The sequence below is a fragment of the Lepus europaeus genome, chromosome 20, assembly GCF_033115175.1.
Source record: "Lepus europaeus isolate LE1 chromosome 20, mLepTim1.pri, whole genome shotgun sequence".
Classification (NCBI taxonomy): Eukaryota; Metazoa; Chordata; class Mammalia; order Lagomorpha; family Leporidae; genus Lepus; species Lepus europaeus.
Genome location: NC_084846.1, coordinates 11,418,181 through 11,441,034, shown reverse-complemented (window position 1 = coordinate 11,441,034; position 22,854 = coordinate 11,418,181). Strand labels below are relative to the sequence as shown.

General features: G+C 50.6%; 1 protein-coding gene across 3 annotated transcripts; it reads left to right on the top strand.

Moving 5' to 3' along the window:
* Window positions 1-1,521: 1,521 nt before the first annotated feature.
* On the top strand, window positions 1,522-21,949 carry SLC1A6 (solute carrier family 1 member 6). Of its 3 annotated transcripts, XM_062179029.1 has the most exons (9): window positions 1,522-2,013; window positions 3,054-3,191; window positions 4,698-4,902; window positions 5,595-5,637; window positions 7,074-7,417; window positions 9,220-9,453; window positions 11,271-11,465; window positions 19,444-19,578; window positions 21,527-21,949. In XM_062179029.1, exons 1-9 carry the CDS (start codon window positions 1,809-1,811, stop codon window positions 21,720-21,722), a joined length of 1,695 nt encoding a protein of 564 aa, XP_062035013.1. In that variant the 5' UTR covers window positions 1,522-1,808; the 3' UTR covers window positions 21,723-21,949. The 3 variants fall into 3 exon arrangements, with proteins under 3 accessions (XP_062035013.1, XP_062035010.1, XP_062035012.1); XM_062179026.1 differs by lacking the exon at window positions 19,444-19,578; XM_062179028.1 differs by lacking the exons at window positions 19,444-19,578; window positions 21,527-21,949 and adding an exon at window positions 18,668-19,191 and having other exon boundaries at window positions 1,525-2,013.
* Window positions 21,950-22,854: the final 905 nt, after the last annotated feature.

Sequence of the window (22,854 nt, the reverse complement as noted above, 5' to 3'; positions counted from 1 at the left end):
TGCCCCTGGTGAGTTGAAAGTATCATTAGTCCAAAGTGCATGGAGTCCAGCTAACGGATTGCACAGCAGCAGTGTAAGGTGGAGGCTGCGTCCCCTTGTGGCTATGGGGCTGACTGGGAGCTGTGCTCCGCGTCACTGCCCAGCAGTAAAAAAAAAAAAAAAAAAAAAATCCAGATGCAAAGTTGGCTCCTACTGCATGCACATGGTATTGCAAGTCAGCCCATTATCAGTGGTAGCCGGTCTGTATTGTGCTTTATTCCAGTGCTGTTGCAAAAAAATATAATTTAAATATATCGCCTTTTTAAAAAAAAATTTTTGACAGGCAGAGTGGACAGTAAGAGAGAGACAGAGAGAAAAGTCTTCCTTTGCCATTGGTTCACCCTCCAATGGCCGCCGCGGTAGGCACGCTGCATCCGGCGCACCGCGCTGATCCGATGGCAGGAGCCAGGCGCTTATCCTGGTCTCCCATGGGGTGCAGGGCCCAAGCACTTGGGCCATCCTCCACTGCACTCCCTGGCCACAGCAGAGAGCTGGCCTGGAAGAGGGGCAACCGGGACAGGATCGGTGCCCCGACCGGGACTAGAACCTGGTGTGCCGGCGCCGCAAGGCGGAGGATTAGCCTAGTGAGCCGCGGCGCCGGCCAATATATTGCCTTTTTTTTAAATGCAGGCAGTGGTGCAGGTAGGGAAAAATTCCTCAGATCCATGAAAGTCACCATTTCTAAATTGCTCTGTACCTATGAGATTGGGAAATAGATGGACATCTTTTCATTTTTATTTGTAATTTAGTTGATGTTTATGAAAAATGGAACTAACATTTCCCATAGCCTTCTAGTTTCCATTTTAGACTTTAGATGCTTTTTTTTTTTTTTAAATCAAGTGAAAGGACACAAAGATAGAAGAGCACTCCTGGCTGCTGGCTCACTCCCCTAAATGTCTGCCAGTGGGGGGCTGGGCTGAGGTGGAAGCCAGGAGGTGGGAACTCCATCTGGGTCTCCCACGTGGGCAGCAGGGAGCCATCACCTGCAGCCTCCTAGGGTATGCACTAGCAGGCAGCCGGAGCCCCAGGTAGAACATAGACTCACAGCTGGGCACTTTGCATATAGTACGCAGGTGCATCCCGAGTGGCGCCTTAACCAAACAGCTATGCCAGACACCTGACACATTTTTTAAAAAGACAAATAAATAAGCGGACCTGGGAAAATGCCCAGATGCCAAAGAGCAGACACAAAGCTCTGGTCTTCAGGAAACGGAATGTCTGATACCCCAGGGAGGCTCAGAAACTAGCACCACTCACCTCCCAAGGACTGCCTCTCTCCTGTAGCTCACTAAGCCACTTCGCAACCTCCACTGCATTCCCAGGGCGCCCCCCGCTATGTGCCAGGCACCTGCTGATTCTCAAGGCACCCAGGTGTATTACTCTGTGCCCCGAGGTGCCTGGCTAGGGCCCTGCCTTAGATTTGTTCTCTGCGAGAGCCCCTCCTACTCCTTGCCTTGTTGGAGCCTTGGAATGAAAAAAAAAAAAAAAAACGCCCGTCTTTTGTCTAGTTTTCTGCCCGGCCACTTTGCGATCACACCGTTTCCTGTCTGGACTCCTTGAACCCCAGGCTGGGGCGCAGGTGTCCGGGTGGGTGGGGCGTGCGTGCGCAGGTGCATCCCCAGCAGACTGGCGCGCCCCTGACCCCCCAGCTTCCTCCAAGTGTCCTCCCCCCCACCCCTTCATCCCTCACTATCTCTTATCTCTCCTCCCAGGCCCGCCTCTGATCGCTAGCTCTGCTGACCCGGCCTCTGTCCCGGACCAAATAGACGATGAGCAGCCACGGCAACAGCCTCTTCCTGCGGGAGAGCGGCGGGCGGCTGGGTGGGGCGGGCTGGCCGGGGCGGCTGCGGGAGCGGCTGCGGCAGAGAGCGCTGCGCACGCGCCTGCAGCTGCAAACGTTGACCCGCGAGCACGTGCTGCGCTTCTTGCGTCGGAACGCGTTTATCCTGCTGACCGTCAGCGCTGTGGTCATTGGTGAGCGCCTGTCCGCCCCGGCCCCTCTCTCCCCCACGCTGGGGATTGCACCGTGAGCGTCTCTCCTGGCTTCGTGCCCGGCCCCCCTCGCACTTGCCTGCAGTTGCAGACACAGCTGTGTGCAGGGGCCAGCTCTCGTAGAGGAAGGGGCTTCATAAAGTCCATTAAAAGTTGTGTATTTGGTGCAAAAATATTGAAATTCATACATTTTAAAAAATATTTATTTGAAAGGCAGAGTTTTATACACACACAGAGAGAGAGAGAGAGAGAGAGAGAGAGAATCTTCCATATACTGGTTTGCTTCCTAAATGGCTGCAAGATCCAGGAGCTTCTGCAGGGCCATTTTCCACTGCTTTCCCAGGCACATTAGCAGGGATCTGGATTGGAAGTGGAGCAGCCGGGACTTGAACTAGTGCTCAGATGGGATGCCGGCACTGTAGGCTGTGGCCTAACCCTCTGTGCCATAACACCAGCCCCATTTCCCCCAGCTTTTTGAAGTAATGTGCATATATTCAGTGCACACACACATGTGCACATATGTGTTAGCATGGCCATATTTTTATGCCTGCACAGAACTTACAGGTGCAAACACAGAAAATCACATATGCACCCTTGAACACATGTACATGCATGACATGTTCACGTGGGTGAGCCCATTCTCTCACATGCTCCAATACACATGCACCCTCATGTGCAAATACAAAAACACAAGTCACACCCAAGAAAAGACAACATGTGTAGCCACATGTGTGGGCTTACACATACATGCTCACCAATGAACACACATGGCCACAGATGCACATGAACATGCACACAGACCCCATACATTAACACATGTAACACATGTGCACACACGTGTAACACATGTAACACACATACATCATTTCTCCCCTGTACATGCATCCCAGTGCTGACACAAGTATACTCTTGGAATGGTTCTGTCTCTCTTCCACCTACACACCTTTCTTGGGGGTGGACAGGCTCTGCCTGGGACTGGGTGACTCAGATTCCAGTCCACGGACCCCTGTCTTTGGCTCTAGGTGTCGGCCTGGCATTTGCCTTGCGTCCATACCAGCTCACATACCGTCAGATCAAGTACTTCTCCTTCCCCGGAGAGCTTCTCATGAGGATGCTACAGATGCTAGTGCTGCCGCTCATCATCTCCAGCCTGGTCACAGGTGAGAGATCTGAGGCCGCCATTGGCCTCCAAAACCTGTCCAGGGCCCAGGCTCACACCTGGGGCCCAGGCTTTCCCAAGCACGGGGCCACCTCCCCAGGACGGCTCCTCAAACAAGGAGCCTGCCCTTAGCCTGGATCCTGATCAGCCCCTGGTTGACCTCCCGTGACCCACACTTATCTCATCAGAGTTGCATCTCCAAGGGGCTCAGGATCACCTGGAGGTGAAAAAGAGGCTGTGGGAGGAGGCGTGGCATCCAGGGAAAGCAGCTGGGATAAGGGGTGAGGTGCAAGTGTTCGAGGTGGATGAGAGGGCGGTGGCAGGTTGGTGGGCAGAGCATGGGATGGGCATGTGGATGGATTATTCAGAGCTCCACAGACGTTTTCTCAGGAGGGCTTCTCAGCTTCGATGGCCACATTGCAACAACTTGGTTCTGCTGGCTTTGGACAAGACACAGTCATGCAACAAACATGGTTGCATTGTAGTCAAACTTTATTTACAAAACAAACAAAAAAAAACAGGCAGTAGATCTACAGCTGGTCTAAATTCCAGTTCATGGACCCCTCTTGTTGGACATGTGGTTAGCCTGGCATTTGCCTTGTGCCCGTACCAGCTCCCGTACCTGCCAAGATCAAGTACTTCTCCTTCCCCAGAGAGCTTCTCACGAGGATGCTCCACTCCGCAGTGTAGTTTGCCAGCTCCCCGGATCTGCCAATTGGGGATGTAGATTCAGGCAGAGAAGAATGGTTTTCTTAGGTCTCCCAGGAGCAGAGCCCAACCTGGGGGGGGGGGATATTTGCACAAGGAGGTTTATGGAGGAATAGCTCCAAACAAGGAGAAGTGAGGGATGCAGGGTTGGGGGAGGAAGAAGCTAACCAAAGGTGTGTGATGGGGAGTTACGCCCTCAGCCTGGTTCCCTACAGAGGGGAGCTCCGAGGTGTGAATGGCATCGTAGAATTGTCCTTCCGATTCGGCCCCTAATCTGGCCTTGTGCAAGTTGGGCCGTTGACCATAAGCTTCCCCTGGGACTTGGCTGGGCAAGGCGGCTCCTGTGCCACTGAGGGCAATCTTTGGCAGCTGGAGCTGCCAGTAGCAGCCAACACCTGCAGAAACAGGTGCATGGATAGACTTGTTAAGGGCGTTTGGGGGAAGCACCAATAGTATCTACTGCAGAGGGTGTATGTTGAGGTGGGTTGGAGGGAGGTGTGGTTTGGGGGGTGGATAGTGGGATGATGAGGGTGAACGAATCAAAGGAAGCTTAGGGTACAACATAGGGTTCCATGGAAGGTGGGTGAAGGTTGGAAAAGTTGGCTTGGGGAAGATGGAAGGTTGTAGGCTTGGTAGGGTTGGTGCTTGGGGTTACGGGTGCAGGGGAGTGCAAAGGACACATGGAAGACAGAATGGGGGTAGAGCGGTGGGCTGGGTGGATTCCAGGGATGGGGCGGTGGGTGGTAGGGTCCGGATCGGGTCCGTCCGTGGGCAGCTGTGCTAGTGTCCCGCCCTGCAGGGATGGCGTCGCTGGACAACAAGGCGACTGGCAGGATGGGCATGAGAGCGGCCGTGTACTACATGGTGACCACCATCATTGCCGTCTTCATCGGCATCCTCATGGTCACCATCATTCATCCTGGCAAGGGCTCCAAGGAGGGGCTTCACCGCGAGGGCCGCATCGAGACCATCCCCACAGCTGATGCCTTCATGGACCTGGTCAGGTGCTGTGCTCCCTCATTTTGATGACTGGGGACAACCTCTACTCAAGGAGTGACCCCGGGGGGAGGAGTGGGAGGAGGTGGGTGACACCCATTGGCCCTGTTTTCTTTCCTCTGGGGATTCTTGGGCATATCCACCCCTAGGATGTGAGCTCTCCACACCGAAGCTGGGGTGGATGGAACTGCAGTGCCTAGGGGTGCAGTGAGAAGAGCAGGTGTCTACTCAGCTCCATCAGAGGGTGATGGATTCTCTCAGAGCAGCCAGAATCAAGCCATAGCTCTTCCCACCTGCTGGTTCAGTGCTCGAAATGCCCGCAATGGCAGGGGGCGGGCCACGCTAAAGCCAGGGACCAGGGACTCATTCCAGGTCTCCCAAGTGAGTGGCAGGGATCCAAGCACTTGAGCCATCACCTGCTGCCCCCAAGGTACACACATCTGTAGGTTGCTAGAATTGGGAGCAGAGCTGGGACTCAAACCCAGGCCCTCCAATATGGGATGCCTGCCAAGTGGGCACTTAATTCCATGTCCTACTGTAGTGTTTAAATCCACTAATATAAGTGAGGCACTTTGCTGAGTGCCTGGCATAATGTATTTGTTCAGGTGTTGCCCCGATTGTGGCTGTTAGTGCTCCTGTGGTCACGTGACCTCACTTTTTTCAGGTCTAACCTCTTTCCTTCCTCTGGTGTTTTTTGCAGAAATATGTTCCCACCCAACCTCGTGGAGGCCTGCTTCAAACAGGTCAGGGGGTGGAGCTTGGAGGCTGGGGCGGGGCTTCCTGTGGGGACAGGCTTGCTGCTGAGTACACAGGCCCAAGGATCAGGAGTGGGTGAGAGGGGTACTGGGAGAGCTGTGGACAGGGGCTCTTGAAGGAGTCTGGGAGAACCAGTGCATTTCTCATTGGTGTGTGTGGGTATCAAGAGGGGTTAGCGACAAGGATAGACCGAAGGCTACCTGGATATGGGTGGGAGAGCCTGGGATTTATGACCACCCTAGGTGGTTGAGGGGAAGGGTCCATCCCCAGACTCAAGCTGGGCGTTGCCTGAGGAGCTTGTGAAAACGTGGAGTCTGTATTCACTCTTCCCTGCGTTGGGTTTTCACCCCCTCATTCAGGTATGCATGTGTTCATCCATTCCTTTACATTTTTATTAGAATTTGTATTAAAAAATAATCAATTAATTTAGAGAGAACGAGACAGAGAAGGAGAGGAAGAGAGAGAGAGAGAGAGAGAGGTCTTCCATCTGCTGGTTCACTCCTCAACTGGCTGCAATGGCCAGAAATGGGCCAATCAAAAGCCAGGATCCAGGAGCTTATTCTGGGTCTCTTATGTGGGTGTAGGAGCCCAAGCACCTGAGCCATCTTCCACTGCTTTCCCAGGCCATAGCAGAGAGCTGGATTGGAAGTGAAGCAGCCGGGACTAGAACTGGCGCCCATATGGGATGCCGGCACTGCAGGCAGCAGCTTTACCCGCTACTCCACAGTGCCGGCCCAGGAGATACTTCTTTGACATATGGATTTCATTTCCTTTGGCTATATACCCAGGGGGACACTGGCTTATACAGCAGTCCTATTTTTAACTTTTTTGAACAAGATTTATGTATTTATTTGAGAGGCATGGTTAACTAGAGAGAGAAGTTTTTTTTTTTTTTTTTTTTTTTAAGATTGATTTATTTGCAAGGCAGAGTTATAGAGAGAGAAGGGAGAAACACACAGAGTTGGGGAGAAATCTTTCATCCTCTGGTTCACTCCCCAAATGGCTGCAATGGCCAGGCTGAAACCAGGAGCCAGGAGCTTCTTCTGGGTCTCCCACGAGGGTGCAGGGGCCCAAGTACTTGGGCCATCTTCCGCTGCTTTCCCAGGCACATTAGCAGGGAGCTGGATCAGAAGTGGAGCAGCCAAGAACTGTGCCCACATGGGAAGCTGCTGGCATGGCAGGTGGCAGCTTTACCTTCCATGCCACAACACCAGCCCCCTATTTTTAATTTTCTGGAGTGCATTCATACCATTGTCCATCATGGCTCTAAGGATCACTTCATTCATTCCTCTGTGCATCGGTCCGATCATTCATTCACCTCTTCAGTTTTGTCGAAAAAATGTCCCAGTGCGTGGGAACCAGGAGTTCGTGTACTCAAGGCATTTCTGCAGGGGGTCCTGAGTCCCCTGTCTCCATGTTCCAGTTTAAGACACAGTACAGCACAAGGGTGGTTACCAGGACCGTCGTGAGGACAGAGAATGGCTCTGAGCTGGGCGCCTCCATGCCTTCCCCGTCCTCGGTGGAGAACGGAACCAGCTTCCTGGAAAACGTCACCCGAGCCCTGGGCTCCCTCCAGGAGGTGCTGAGCTTCGAGGAGACGGTCCCCGTGCCTGGCTCTGCCAATGGCATCAACGCCCTGGGCCTGGTGGTCTTCTCAGTGGCCTTTGGACTCGTCATCGGTGGCATGAAACACAAGGGCCGGGTCCTCAGGGACTTCTTCGACAGCCTCAATGAGGCTATTATGAGACTCGTGGGCATTATTATTTGGTGAGTGTGGACCTGAGCCCCTGAAGGGAGGGGGGAGCCAGGGCCAGGAGGTCAGGCTGCAGGGAAGCTGCTGAGTGGTTTGCTGGGGAGGGGGTCTGGGGCCAAGGTTATCTATGTGTTGGTTAATTTGCTAACTTATTCATTCATTTCCTTCTGCAATGGTCACTTTGCTTGTTTGTTCATTCACTTATTCTTCTGTGCATTCATTCATCCACTATTTTTAAAGATTTATTTATTTATTAGAGAGAGAGAGAGAGAGAGAGAGAGAGAGAGATATCTTCCATCTGCTGGTTTACTCCCCAGATGGCCAAAATGGCCAGAGCTGGACTGATTTGAAGCCAGAAGTCAGGAGCTTCTTCCAGGTCTCCCACGTGGGTGCAGGTGCCCAAGCACTTGGGCCATCCTCCACTGCTTTCCCAGGCCATAGAAGAGAGCTGGATCAGAAGTGGAACAGCCTGGACTTGAACCGGCACCCACATGGGATGCTGACATTGCAGGTGGCAGCTTTACCCGCTATACCACAGCGCTGGCCTGTGTTGTATGTCTTTATATTTTATTCATCTACACTCATTCTTGCATGCATTGTTGCATTTTCTCAACCATGTATTCACTTAAAAATCTATTTTAGTTAAAAAACAAAGGGTGCTTTTATAGGATAAAAATATTATAACATAATAAATATTATAATGACAATATGTTAAATACAGCATATAATATGATGTTCAAAATATGTTTATATTGTCAAACGGCTACACTGGGCTCATTTATGTTGGTGTCACCTTACATACTAATCTTTTGCAATGAGACCTGCTGTTTTAATGATTTTCAAGTATACTAAACATTGAAATATAGTTATAGTGTTGCATTTTTTTTTCATTTATTAAACTTTTATTTAATGAACATAAATTTCCAAAGTACAGCTTATGGGTTACAATGGCTTCCCCCCTCCCATAACTTCCCTCCCACCCGCATCCCTCCCCTTTCCCGCTCCCTCTCCCCTTCCATTCACATCAAGATTCATTTTCAATTCTCTTTATATACAGAAGATTAGTTTAGTATATATTAGGTAAAGATTTCAACAGTTTGCCCCCACATAAGTGTTGCATTTTTTTTAAGATTTATTTTCTTTGTTATTTGAAAGAAAGAGTTACAGAGAGAGGTTAGAGAGAGAGGTCTTCTATCTGCTGGTTCACTCCACAAATGGCCGTGACGGCCAGAGCTGGGCTGATCCAAAGCCAGGAGCCAGGAGCTTCTTCTGGGTCTCTCACATGGGTGGCAGGGGCCCAAGCACTTGGGCCATCTTCTATTGCTTTCCCAGGCCATAGCAGAGAGCTGGATCAGAAGTGGAGCAGCTGGGACTTGAACTGGTGCCCATATGGGATGCCGGTGCTTCAGGCCAGAGCATTAACCTGCTGTGCCACAGTGCCGGTCGCCAGTGTTGCATCTTTTGACTCACTTCTGCCTCCAACCTCCCAGCCCCAGTATTCCCATCCTACTCTTTGCTTCTATGAGGCCAACCTTTTGAGAGTCCAACATGGGGAGGGGAGGGCTAGGATGGGGAAGTTGCTTGATAAGGTTGTATGCCAGAGCTGTAGGGGTGTTTCTGCCCTTCAGGGGGAGCTGGGGTGAGCAGGAGGAGGAAGTGGAATAGGCGTGTGGAGTGCACACCTATTTCTTAGTGAGTGGGGGGATGTGGGATGGACTCAGGTACTGCGAGGTGGGCTGTGTTTGGTTCCCGGGTGGGCTCTTGACCTGGGAGGGGAGGCCCCTGAGAACCCTGACAAGGCACGTGGCTCACCCAGGTACGCGCCTGTGGGCATCTTGTTCCTGATTGCTGGGAAGATCCTGGAGATGGAAGACATGGCCGTCCTCGGGGGCCAGCTGGGCATGTACACGCTGACTGTCATCGTGGGCTTGTTCCTCCATGCCGGTGGTGTCTTGCCTCTCATCTACTTCCTCGTCACCCACCGAAACCCTTTCCCCTTCATCGGGGGCATGCTACAAGCCCTCATCACCGCCATGGGCACGTCTTCCAGGTATGGTCTCCTCCCCACATGCCTGCTTCCCTGGGGCCACCTCCAAAGGCTCCAAATGTCCGCAACAGCCAGGATGGGCCAGACTGAAGGGCTGAAGCCAGGAGCCAGGAATTCCATTAGGATCTCCCCTGGAACTTGGGCCATCCTCTGCTGCTTCCTCAGGCACATGAGCAGGGAGCTGGATTGGAAGTGGAGCACTTGGGACCCCAACCAGGGCTCTGACATGGGATGCTGGCGTTGTAACTGGTGGCTTAGCTTGCTGTGCCACACTGTCAGTCCCCCGTGTCATTTGTTTTTCTAACAGGCAGAGTGGACAGTGAGAGAGAGACAGAGAGAAAGGTCTTCCTTTGCCATTGGTTCACGCTCCAATGGCCGCCGTGCTGCAGCCGGTGCACCACGCTGATCCGAAGCCAGGAGCCAGGTGCTTCTCCTGGTCTCCAATGTGGGTTCAGGGCCCAAGCATTTGGGCCATCCTTCACTGCACTCCCAGGCCACAGCAGAGAGCTGGCCTGGAAGAGGGGCAACCAGACAGAATCCGGTGCCCCGACTGGGACTAGAACCCGGTGTGCCAGAGCCACAAGGTGGAGGATTAGCCTAGTGAGCTGCGGCGCCGGCCTCCCCTGTGTCATTTTTATGGTCCCTAATGCTGATGGGAGAACTTGCCTTTTGGCTTGTGCCCAAGATTGATGACCCTGCACCCAGGAATTAAACTCATCTCGTCGCCATTGAGTTGGACACTCCAAGGCTGTAAGTGTGAATCCAGGATTCTCACTGCCCAATGTAAAGCTGGCCAGACAGAGTACATGTTCTGATGCCAAATGAGATGTCCACTCTTTTTTTTTTAAAATCCCATTAAAGGGATCAATGCTGTGGCATAGCAGGTAAGGCCCCCATCTGCAGTGCCAGCATCCCATATGGGCACCAGTTTAAGTCCTGGCTGCTCCACTTCTGATCCAGCTCTCTGCTATGGCCTGGGGAAGTAGTGGAAGATGGCCCTGCACCTGTGTGGGAGATCTGGAAGAAGCTCCTGGCTCCTGGCTTTGGATTGGCAATTCGCGCAGCTCTGGCCATTGTGGCCATTTGGGGAGTGAACAAGCAGATGGAAGAGCTCTCTCTCAGTCTCTCCCTCTCTCTGTATGTAACTCTGCCTGTCAAATAAATAGAAAAAAATCTTAAAAAAAAATCCCATTAAAATTGTTTGAAGGACACACACACACACACACACACACAGAGAGAGAGAGAGAGAGAGAGGATCTTCTATGGGATAGCTTACCCCCCAGATGCCTGCAACAGCTGGAGTTGAGACAGGAATGCAACCCAGGTCTTCCATGCAGGTGGCAGGGACCTGACTCCTTGAGCCATTACCTGCTGCCTCCCGGGGTGCACCTCAGCTGGAAGCTGGAATTGGAAGCAGAGCTGAGACTGCAACCCAGGAACTGCAGTACAGGATCTGAGTGTTCCAAGTGGCAGCCCAACCACTCGGCCAAATGCCTGTCCCTCGATGCCTACTCCTTTGGCTAGACTTGCCAATCAATTAAGTCGGCTTCCCTTCTCTGTGAGCTGGTAGGAAGAGAGACTGATGGGGTTAGGGTAGCAAGGTCCCTCCCTGTGTCCGGGGAATGAGAGTCTTCTCTTATCCCCCAGGGTGTGTGGGGGTCAGTAGACCCAGTATGGTGCTCTCTCTCTGAAGGGTCATGCACCTGCTCCCTCCTCTTGCTTGAGCTCAGATCTTATTCTCAGTGTTCTCAAGGGGAACCCTCCATTGGTTACTCCCTTCTCAGTCCCCATCTCTCTCTGCCCCCCACCCCCGCCCCCAGCTCTGCGACTCTGCCCATTACCTTTCGCTGCCTGGAAGAGGGCCTGGGGGTGGACCGTCGCATCACCAGGTTTGTGCTGCCTGTGGGAGCCACTGTCAACATGGATGGCACTGCCCTCTACGAGGCCTTGGCCGCCATCTTCATTGCTCAAGTCAACAACTACGAACTCAATCTGGGCCAGATTACAACGATCAGGTGAGGGGACTTGGGGGTGACCTGCACAACAGGTGACATTGTCAGCTGGCCGGGGCAGGAAGGGAGCCCTACTGGAGAACAGAGGAGACCTCGAAGGTGGGAGTAGCCTGCTGTTGAGTGAGAGCCCAGTGTTGGTGGGTTTTCCTTACATGCTATCCTGGGCGATTCCTTTGTCAAGAGCTTTGTTTGTTTTCTAACTATTTATTTATTTGAGAGGCAGAGTTACAGACAGAGAAAGGGAGACACACAGAGAGAGGTCTTCCATCTGCTGGTTCACACCCCAAATGGCCACAATGGCCAGAGCTGAGCTGATCCAAAGCCAGGAGCCAGGAGCCTCTTCCGGGTCTCCTATGCAGGTGCATGGGCTCAAGCACCTGGGCCATCTGTGATTGCTTTCCCAGATGCATCAGCAGAGAGCTGGATCAGAAGTGGAACAGCTGGGACTCGAACCAGTATCCATATGGGATACCAGTGCTACAGGCAGAGTCTTAACCTGCTACACCACAGTGCTGGTGCCCATGGAGAGTTTTTCAAAGTGTGGCTGGTGCATTCTGATCACCCCAGGCTCCTGCTATAAATGCAGGTTCTTGGGCTCTGTCACCCAGATGTTCCAATGCGGTTCTTACAGGCTGAGCCACCCTAATCCCAACAAATCCCGAGTCCCTGAATCTGAAACATTTTGAATGTGGACATGTGGGAAATCCCACCCGATGGTTCAGTGGACACACAAGCTTGGTCTTATGCACACAGTCATCAAAAAATAGGTTGAAGGTATATATGAGATATGAATGAATTTCAGTATCATCCCTTAGAGATCTCTGTATGTAAATATTCAAAAATCAGTCCCAAATCTTAAACACTTCTGGTCGCAAGTATTTCAGATAAGGCAGAGGTAGGGATGTAATTTGGTGGGGCCCTGACAAGGCAACCACGGCTGGGGGGGACTTGAAATTCAATAAATCTTTAGGGGCCGGCACTGTGGCATAGTGGGTAAAGCCACCGCCTGCAGTGCTGGCATCCCATATGGATGCTGGTTTGAGTACCAGCTGCTCCACTTCTGATCCAGCTCCCTGCTACGACCTGGGAAAGCAGTAGAAGATGGCCCAAGTGCTTGGGCCCCTGTACCCACGTGGGAGACCCAGAAGAAGCTCCTGGCTCCTGGCTTCCAGTTGGCCCAGCTCTGGCTGTTGCGACCATCTGGAGAGTGAACCAGCGGATGGAAGACCTTTGTCTCTGCCTCTGTCTCTCTCTGTCTGTGGCTCTACTTCTCAGATAAATAAATAAAATCTTTAAAAAAATGCATTAGGGGCTGGCGCCATGGCTCACTAGGTTAATCCTCTGCCTGTGGTGCCGGCATCCCATATGGGCACCAGGTTCTAGTCCCAGTTGCTCCTCTTCCAGTCCAGCTCTCTGCTGTAGCTCGGGAGGGCAGTGGAGGATGGCTCAAGTGCTTGGGCCCCTGCACCTGCATGGGAGACCAGGAAGAAGCACCTGGCTCCTGGCTTCAGATCGGCACAGTGCTGGCCATAGCGGCCATTTGGGAAGTGAATCAATGGAAGGAAGACCTTTCTCTCTGTCTCTCTCTGTCTGTAACTCTACCTGTCAAATAAATTTTTTAAAAATGCATTAAAAAATTCTGTAGCAGGCTAATTTTTAAGTGGATCTTGTTAGTATGAGCCATGTTGTAAATGTCCAAAGGGGCCTTGGCATAGAAATGTTCCCACTCCTGAGACAAGGGATCTTCCACCTGTAGGAAAGTTATAGCAAACATTGTCATGTTCAGGTCTTGCCTCCATTGTCACTTTTTCAGGGAAGCTCTGTTTAAAATTGTATGTCTGGACTTTCCAAGGACAAGCCATTTCCCCAAATAGCACCATCATCTGTCTTAAGATGTATTGTGCTCCAGCCTGCTGCTTGCTTGCTTCTCCCACTACTGTTCTCACTAAGTTCTATTTGTGCAGGGATTTTTTTTTTCTACTACAGGTGGACTCTGACTTAGGATGGTTCCACGTCAGATGTTTCTGACTGTACAATGTTGCAAAAGCAATAGGCGTTCTGTGAAAACTACAGGTGTTGAATGTGGACATTGTCCTGGGCTTGCGATGGGTGGCATGATTCTCCATCATAATGCTGAGCAATTGTGGTAGTGGCAGCTCCAGGCCAGCCTTGCAACAACTGGGGTGGGGGGTGGGGGCGCGCAACCAGTGCTCTATGTGAGTGCTGAGCTGGGATAGATTTGATTCATTTTCGACTTACGATTTATTGAGTTTTCGGCTTAGAATGGGCTTATCAAGACAAACCTTGTAGTAAGTGTAGGAGCTTCTGTAGGTATCTAGCAAGTATCAGATGTTCAATAAATACGTCTTGAATGAACAGATTTATTGGGCATTCTGTAGCCAGTCTTGGTAAAATGCACATCCTTTGCTAAGGTAACCAAGGATATGGGAAAGAATGAGATATGAGGGGTCTTCAGAAATTAATGGAAAATATGCATCATGAAAAAAATTATGCATGATTTTCAAAAGTTTGGTATTTTTTTTTGCAGCAAAATAAGTCAATCTTTTAAAGAAGTTTATCTATGGGGCCGGTGTTGTGGCCAGTGGGTTAAGCCACCGTTTGCAATGTTGGCATCCCAGTTCAAGTCCCAGCTGCTCAAAATCTGATCCATCTCCCTTCTAAAGCACCTGAGAAGCCAGCAGAAGATGGCCCAAGTCCTTGGGCCCCTGACACCCACATGGGAGGCCAGGATGGAGTTCCTGGCTCCTGGCTTTGGCTTGGCCCAGACCTATCTGTTGCCAGCATTTCGGGAGTGAATCAGTGAATCAGTGATAGAAGCTGTCCCTCTCCCTCTCTGTCACTCTTTCAAATAACTCAGAGCCTGCGCCGCGGCTCACTAGGCTAATCCTGCACCTTGCAGCGCCGGCACACCGGGTTCTAGTCCCGGTCGGGGCACCGATCCTGTCCCGGTTGCCCCTCTTCCAGGCCAGCTCTCTGCTGTGGCCAGGGAGTGCAGTGGAGGATGGCCCAAGTCCTTGGGCCCTGCACCCGCATGGGAGACCAGGAGAAGCACCTGGCTCCTGCCATCGGATCAGCGAGATGCGCCGGCTGCAGCGCGCTACCGCGGCGGCCATTGGAGGGTGAACCAACGGCAAAAGGAAGACCTTTCTCTCTGTCTCTCTCTCACTATCCACTCTGCCTGTCAAAAAAAAAAAAAAAAAAACCTCAAAAAATTTAAATTAACTTTTATTTATTTTAAAGAGAGAGAGAGAGATTGAGAATGCTTCCATTCGTGGGTTTACTGTCAAATGCTAACACTGGGCCAGGCTAAGGCCAGGAGCCTGGAACTCCATCTTGGTCTCCCACGTGGGTGGCAGAGGCCCAAGCACTTGAGTCATTATCTGCTGCCTCCCAGCTTGGAGCCAGATTGGAAGTGTGGAGCAGCAGAGACTGCAGTATGGGATGCAGGAGTCGCAAGTGGCAGCTTAACCGGCTGTGCCCAATAAACCTGTCTTTAAATTCCATTCTTCATTAGCTTTTGGAAGCACCCTCCTGAAGATACTTTCCAAGGAACACTTTTTGGTCAGAGTCTCAGATGCAGCAATGATCACCTGTCATGGGGAATTTTGACATCATCGGGAATAGGGGACTTATCACAGAGGCTAATGATGTGAATCTCCAGTGTGGCGTTTTTTAATGAGCCAGGGGCTGAAGCATCTTTGTCAGCTGCTTCCTGGGAACCTGTGCAGAGTGGCTAGAGCTGGAGGCCAGCCCGACACTTGCTAGGTCACACTTCAACAGTTGGCAGCAGAGAGGGCTTGCTTACCTGCAGTCTCCTGGCTTGAACCAAGCCTAAACTTCACCTGGAGAAGTCCACGTTGCCTTCTTGGGTCTGGGTGGAATGAGCTCATCCCGTGCAAGGTTTCCATGTTCCCCACCTCCCGCGGGCATGCACAGGTCATGGTGGACGCCAGGGCCGGTGTGGAGAGGTGACAGGCTCCTTCACAGAGGGCAGTGGGCATAGTAGTGTTCCCCAGAAGCTCCTGCAGAAGTGGAATTCAAACCCGAGACTGTTTCGGTCAAAGGGTTTTGTAATCTTTACAAAGCTTGTGCAAAATGCATCAGACCAAAAAAAAAAAAAAAAAAAAAAAGGATCCATGGATGTCAAGATTGTTTTGCCCCAGAATGAACTCATCTGGAATTTTATCTTTCCATGCTTGTTTTGAACCATCTCCATGAGACGCTGTCTGTGCAACCCTGTGCTCATTTACTTCTGTCATCTGCCTATCCATCTATCATCTCTTTATCATCTACTTATGTCTGTCATCTACCTATTTCTATCTATATCCATCTATCAACCATCTGGCTATATCTATCTTCTATTATCTGCCAATCTATCATCTATCATCTATCAATCATTTATTATCTAACATCTCTTTATCTATCTATATCTATCATCTATCTATAGCTATCATCCATGGATTTATTATTTATATCTATCGATGTTGACTATCTATCAATCTATCTATCATTTATCAATCTATCATCTATCTATTTGTCTATGAATATCTGTATTAAGAAAACCAAATCCAAATAAGGTAAACTGAGAAAAACCAGGTGACCCTCTTAGGATATGAAATTTTCTTTTTCTTTTCTTTTTTTAAAGATTTACTTTATTTATCTGAAAGACAGAGTTACAGAGAGAGGCAGAGAGAGAGAGAGGTCCTCCATCCACCAGCTCACTCCCCAGATGGCTGCAATGGCTGGAGCTGTGCCGATCCGAAGCCAGGAGCCAGGAGCCCCCTCCAGGTCTCCCATGCGGGTGCAGAGGCTCAAGGACTTAGGCCGTCCTCCACTGCTTTCCCAGGCCATAGCAGAGAGTTGGATCGGAAGTGGAGCAGCAGGGACCAGAACCAGTGCCCACATGGGATGCCAGCACTTAAGGCCAGGGCCTTAACCCATGTGCCACAGCACTGGCCCAAAAATTTTATTCCTTGAAACTTCTCTGGACAGCAGTAACTGACATTTTCTTCTTTCCTTCCTTTCCTTCCTTCCTTCCTTCCTTCCTTCCTTCCTTCCTTCCTTCCTTCCTTCCTTCCTTCCTTCCTTCTTTCTCATCCTCCTCCTCCTTCTTTTAAAGATTTTATTTATTTATTTGAGAGGTGGAATTACAGACAGAGAGAAGGAGAGACAGAGAGGGAGGTCTTCCATCTGCTGGTTCACTCCCCAGATGGCTGCAATGGCCAGAGCTGGGCCAATCCAAAGTCAGGAACCAGGAGCTTCCTCCAGATCTTCCACATGGGTGCAGGGGCCCAAGGACTTGGGCCATCTTCCACTGCTTTCCCAGGCCAAAGCAGAGAACTGGATCGGAAGTGGAACAGCCGAGACGCAAACCGGCACCCATATGGGATGCCAGTGCTACAAGCAGAGGCTTAACTTTCTATGCCACAGCACTGGCCCCAGTATACATTCTTAACTGGTGGTTTGACAGCTATAAAATGACTGACAAAATTGTATTTGTGGCAATACTGATACAGAAATTTCTTTCTTTTGTTTTTAGAATTTTTCTTTTTTTAATTTTTAAAAAAGATTTTATTTATTTAAGAGATAGAGTTACAGACAGAGAGGGAGGAAGGGAAGGAGAGAGAGAGAGAGGTCTCCTATCTGCTGGTTCACTCCTCAAATCTGGGCCAGTCTGAAGCCAGGAGCCAGGAGCTTCTTCCAGGTCTCCCACATGGGTGCAGGGGCCCAAGCACTTGGGCCATCTTCCACTGCTTTCCCAGGCCATAGCAGAGAGCTGGATCGGAAGTGGAGCAGCTGGGACTCAAACCAGTGCCCATATGGGATGCTGGACAGCCCCTGCTCCACTTCTGATCCAGCTCCCTGTTGATGCTCTTGGGAAAACAGCAGATGGTGACCCCGGTACTTGGGTCCCTGCCACACATATGGGATACTTGGATGGAGTTCCAGGCTCTTGGCTTCAGCTTGGCCCAGCTTCAGCTGTCACGGTCACTTGGGGAGTGAACCAGCAGATGAAAGATCTCTTCATATTTCTCTATGTCTCCCTCCTTATGTCACCCTGCCTCTCAAATAAATAAAAACAAATCCTTAAAATAAACAAACAAACAAAAAATAACAAGTTCATAGGATATGGAGTGAACAATAACTTTATCTTGGTTCAAAATAATTGGAAATACATTTGTATGAGAAGTCTTCAAAGAGTTAATGAAAAGTGTGTACCCTTAAAAAACTATGCATTTCAAAATATTTTTGCACTAAGATAAATTTCTCTTAATTCTATTTTCCGTGGACATTTTTAAGTGACCTCATTTTATTTTATTTATTTTAAAGGTTTTATCTATCTATCTATCTATCTATCTATTTATTTATTTATTTATTTTATAGGGAGTTTGGATAAAAATAGGAGAAGCTGGACATGGTTTGGTAATATACTAATAAGAAATATTAACAATAGAGGGAGTAGGGCGAGAGTACATGGACTCTTCGTATTACTACCTCATACTTTTTGTTTTGTAAATTTAAAACTGTTCTAAAATGAAATGTCTTAAAAGAGGAGAAAAACAGAGAGAGAGAGAGAGAGAGATAGTGAGACCTTCTGTACATTGGTTCACTCCTCAAATACCTGCAACAGCCAGGGCTAGTCCAGGCTGAAGTCAGGAGTCTGGAGTTCCATCCAGATCCCCCACATGGGTAGCAGGGGCCCAAGCACTTGGGCCATCCTCCACTGCCTTTCCAGGCACATTAGCAGGGAGCTGGATTGGAAATGATTCAGCCGGGACTCAAAACGGTGTTCCCATATGGGATGCCGGCACTGCACCAAGCTTAGTTTACTGCACCGCCACACAAGGCCATGCATGGCCCAGTGCTTGAGCTGTCTCCTGCTGCTTCCCAGGGTGCACATCAGGGAAGCTGGGATTACCAGTGGAGCTGGGACTCCAGCCCATGCGGTGTCCTGTTAGGCCGGACGCTGGCCAGGACCCTGGGTCAGTCTGTCATCTGCTCAGCTCTGCAGACAATCCCTCCTTTTGAGTCTGAACGTGGCCCGGCTTCCCCAAGTCCATTCGCAGCACCTGGGCCTGGCTGTCCAGACCCCCTCCTCCTCCTGGTGTGTGTGTAGGGAGATGGGCAGCTCCCCTGGGTGATGCGTGGCTGCTGCCTAGTTTGTTGCATCCCTGCTTCTCCAGCCCCTAGATGCAGCTGGTGAGACACCTGCTCTTGTGTCTACATTTTCCCTGGATCCATTGAACCGACTTCCACTCAGAAACCTGGGTTCCAGGAGGGCCCCACCCTCCACAACCATCCATGACAGCCACTGGGGACCGGCGACTTAGGATGTGCATTTAATTCCTGAAACCCTCCCGTGTAGTATGAGTTTAAAATTCCTTTTATTGTACAAGCTCAAGGTGTAGCACACGATGTTGTAGTAAGCACATGTGCAGGGAAATGACTGCTACAGGTAAGCAACTTCATCTACCCATCATCTTCCTCTCTCTTGTTTTGCAACTAGAAGCTTAGAAAATTTCTGACATATAATATTACTACTAACCATGGCCCTCCCATTAACCATCCATCTCAGCCTTGGTGGCACCACAACACTGCAACTTTGTATCTTTTTTGATTCATGCTATACAAACTGCAACTTTGTATCTTTTTTGATTCATGCTACACAAACTGCAACTTTGTATCCTTTGAGCTGCCTCTCCCCCCCCCCCCCCCCCCCGCTCCTGTTCTCTAACCCAGTTCCAGTGTCTGTCTCTAGGTGTTTGAATTTTCTTCATTTTGATTGCACAGAGAAACAAGCATTGTTCTTTCTGCATCTGACTGGGGGTTTAGGATGCCCTGGGGAAATTGACTATTTCTCTTCTTTGTATTGGCCTCTTTGTCTCTGCCTTGCCTCTCCTTCCTGGCCCCCTCCTCCTGTGGTTTCCATGCTCTCCCCCCACTGCCCCTCCATGTGCAGCATCACAGCCACAGCGGCCAGCGTTGGGGCTGCTGGCATCCCCCAGGCGGGTCTGGTCACCATGGTCATCGTCCTCACGTCGGTTGGCCTGCCCACGGAGGACATCACACTGATCATCGCTGTGGACTGGTTCCTGTGAGTGCTCTCCTGTGCCCTCCCCTGGGTCCCAACCAACCCCACGGGCTCTCCTTCTGGCAGAATGAGTTCTAGAATGTTCCACCTCTAGAATTTTATTTTAAAATGTTTTTATTTATTTCATTTTTAAAAGAAGGTTTGTTATTATTTAAGAGAGAGAGAGAGAGAGAGAGAGAGAGACAGAGAATATCTCCCATATGCTCCTTCACTCCCCAAATGGCTGCAATGGTCAGAGTTGGGCCAGGCTGAAGCCAGGAGCCAGGATCTTCTTCCAGGTCTCCCATATGGGTGCAAGGGCCCAAGGACTTGGGCCATCTTCTGCTGCTTTCCGAGGCCATAGCAGAGAGCTGGATCAGAAGTGGAGCAGCTGGGACTTGAACCAGTGCCCATCTGGGATGCCAGGGCTGCAGGCAGTGGCTTAACCCGTTACACCACAATGCCAGCTCTCAAAGCCTCTCTTCTTACCTGTTTTATGTAGCAGTCACAAAGAGGTGATTCATGGGACAGAGCTGGCTGGCAAATTTTTTTTTTTTTTTTTTGAATTCTCAACTTTTACTAACAGTTTTCTTTTGGTGAAATATTTTAAAGACAGAACAAGGACTTTCTGGGTGAGAAAGGAACATAGGTTACCCACAAAGGCTTAAAAAGGGAAAGAATTTGCAAAATTGATCTCTTAGGATGGACAAAATAACTTTTTGTTGAGCCAAGTTGGTTTTGTTTCGATTAATTACTCCACGTGGGTGGACTGTTCTCAGATTTCTAGTCTGAGCTCCAGTGGTGGCATCAACACACAATGTTAGGAGGAGAGAAAAATTAGCTCTGGCACCAGAAAAAAAAGGAAGATGAAAACTCAGATGATAAACCTCAAATCTCACAAAATTGTAAAACTTTTGCTCAATGACTTTGCCACTCGGGAAGCATTCCTTAGAGGTCATTATAGGGACAGAAGAGCAAAATGTGCAAAATTATGATTGCAATGTGGAAGATGGCCCAAGTCCTTGGGCCCCTGCACCTGCATGGAGACCCAGAAGAAGCCCCCGGCTCCTGGCTTCGGATCGTCTCAGCTCTGGCCAATGCAGCCATTTGGGGAGTGAACCAGCGAATGGAAGACCTTTCTCTCTCTCTTTCTGTCTGTCTGTAACTCTGCCTCTCAAATAAATAAATAAAATCTTTAAAAAATAAAAAATATTGTGATTGGAACAAGATAGTGGAGGAACACCACAGAGAAAGCAGGTTCAGAAATGAGCTGTGAAGAGGCATGGGGGTGTCTGCCTTTATTGCTATCAGTTAAAGATGACAAAAGCCTGTCTTTACATTATTTTCTGAATAGCCTCTCCACCTTTCCTAGTGGCTGAACAAATGGATTTATGATCTGAAATGTTATATGGCTACTAAGATGTCACTTATGTAGAAAGAAAATAGGAAAAAAAAAAAAAAAGAGCAGGTTTACACAGAAACAAACCTGGGCTCCCAGCCGTGAGTGGGAACCGCCCGCTCCAATTTGAGTCCTAGTCCTGGCTCTTTCTTAAAAATTTATTTCTCTATTTATCCTCATTGTATTTGAAAGAGAGACAGTGAGAGTCATTCATTGGCTGCTTCACTCCCACCCCTCCCTGTCCCCCAGATGCTCCCCTAACAGCCAAGGCTGAGCCAAGAGCTCCATCTGTGTCTCCCATGTGGGTGGGCAGGGACCCAAGCCCTTAAGCCACCACCTGCTGCCTCCCAGGGTGTGCGCATGCGCAGGGAGCTGGACTTGGGGGCAGAGCTGGGACTGAAGCCCAGGCCCTCCAGACGGGGAGCCCTGAGCGACGGGCCCACTCTCCCCTTCCTTCTCCATGCTTTTCGGGTCACATCCCCAAGAAGAATCGCAGAGGGGGCCGAACCCTAACAGGGGATCTCTCTCTCTCTCCCTCCCTCTCCCTCCCTTCCTCTCTCTCTCGCCCACCAGCGATCGCCTTCGCACCATGACCAACGTGCTGGGGGACTCCATCGGAGCGGCGGTCATTGAGCATTTGTCCCAGCGGGAGCTGGAGCTGCAAGAGGCCGAGCTCACCCTCCCCAGCCTGGGGAAGCCCTACAAGTCGCTCATGGCTCATGAGAAAGGGGCCTCCAGAGGGCGGGGCGGGAACGAGAGTGCCATGTGAGGGGAGTGGGGACTTCCAGCTCCGCCACGCAGTGAGGACAGAAAGGGGCCTTGGGGAGGGAGGGGGTCCTGATGGTGGTTTGGGTGCAGCAGGAGCGCGCGCGCGCACACACACACACACACACACACACGAGCTCTGCCTGGCTTCTTTTGGGGCAGGGGGCAGCTGGGAGAACCGAGATAAAGGAGCCGGTGTGGAAGGTGTCTGAAGCCTCTGTTCCCTCTTTGAGCCCCCGCAGGAGGGGTTGGGTGGGGTGGGGTGGGGGAGTGGGGGAATCTTCCGGATCTCTGGCAGGTGGAGGGGGCACAGCTCTCATCCTCAAGGAGGAGCCCAAGCAAAGAGCTCAAAGCAAACCGCCTTTGTTTCTCGCAATGAAATCAGGGTCCCCAGGCCTTGTAGGGGTGGGGTGGCAGCCTCCCGAGCAGCTTTGGGGTTCAGGGACCCAGGAACCAGAGACAGAGGACTCAGAAAACAAACAAGCAAGCAGACCGATTTGTGCTCAGGTTGCTGGTTTATTCCACCGAAAGGTGCAGCTTCAAGTCAGCAAAAGGCAAAAATAAAAAGTTTCCGATGAGAGGAGACGCGAGGATCTACCTGAGCCCCTTTCCCAGCCTGATGTCGCCGCTATACACAGGGGGTGGATGTTGGGACACTTAGTATGATTTTTTTTTTCTTGGAGCTGAAATGAACCCAGGCTGTGTGTGTGTGTGTGCACGTGTGTTGGTAGTGTCTTAAATAAAGAGTGTTCTGTTGCTACAGCAGAGTCCCTGAAACCTTTATTTGGGCTCATGGTTCTGGAAGATGGAAGACTTTTTTTTTTTTTTTTTTTTTTTTTTTGACAGGCAGAGTGGATAGTGAGAGAGAGAGACAGAAAGGTCTTCCTTTTTGCCGTTGGTTCACCCTCCAATGGCCGCTGCGGTCGGCACATCGTGCTGATCCGAAGCCAGGAGCCAGGTGCTTCTCCTGGTCTCCCATGTGGGTGCAGGGCCCAAGGACTTGGGCCATCCTCCACTGCCTCCCCGGGCCATAGCAGAGAGCTGGCCTGGAAGAGGGGCAACCGGGACAGAATCCGGTGCCCCAACCGGGACTAGAACCCGGTGTGCCAGCGCCACAAGGTGGAGGATTAGCCTGT

Excerpts from the sequence above, each read along its gene's own strand:
- SLC1A6 (XM_062179029.1), top strand. The coding sequence starts at position 1,809 with ATGAGCAGCCACGGCAACAGCCTCTTCCTGCGGGAGAGCGGCGGGCGG. Across the intron at positions 4,903-5,594 it reads GCCTTCATGGACCTGGTCAG|AAATATGTTCCCACCCAACC; the intron begins GTGCTGTGCTCC and ends TGTTTTTTGCAG. Across the intron at positions 5,638-7,073 it reads TGGAGGCCTGCTTCAAACAG|TTTAAGACACAGTACAGCAC; the intron begins GTCAGGGGGTGG and ends TCCATGTTCCAG.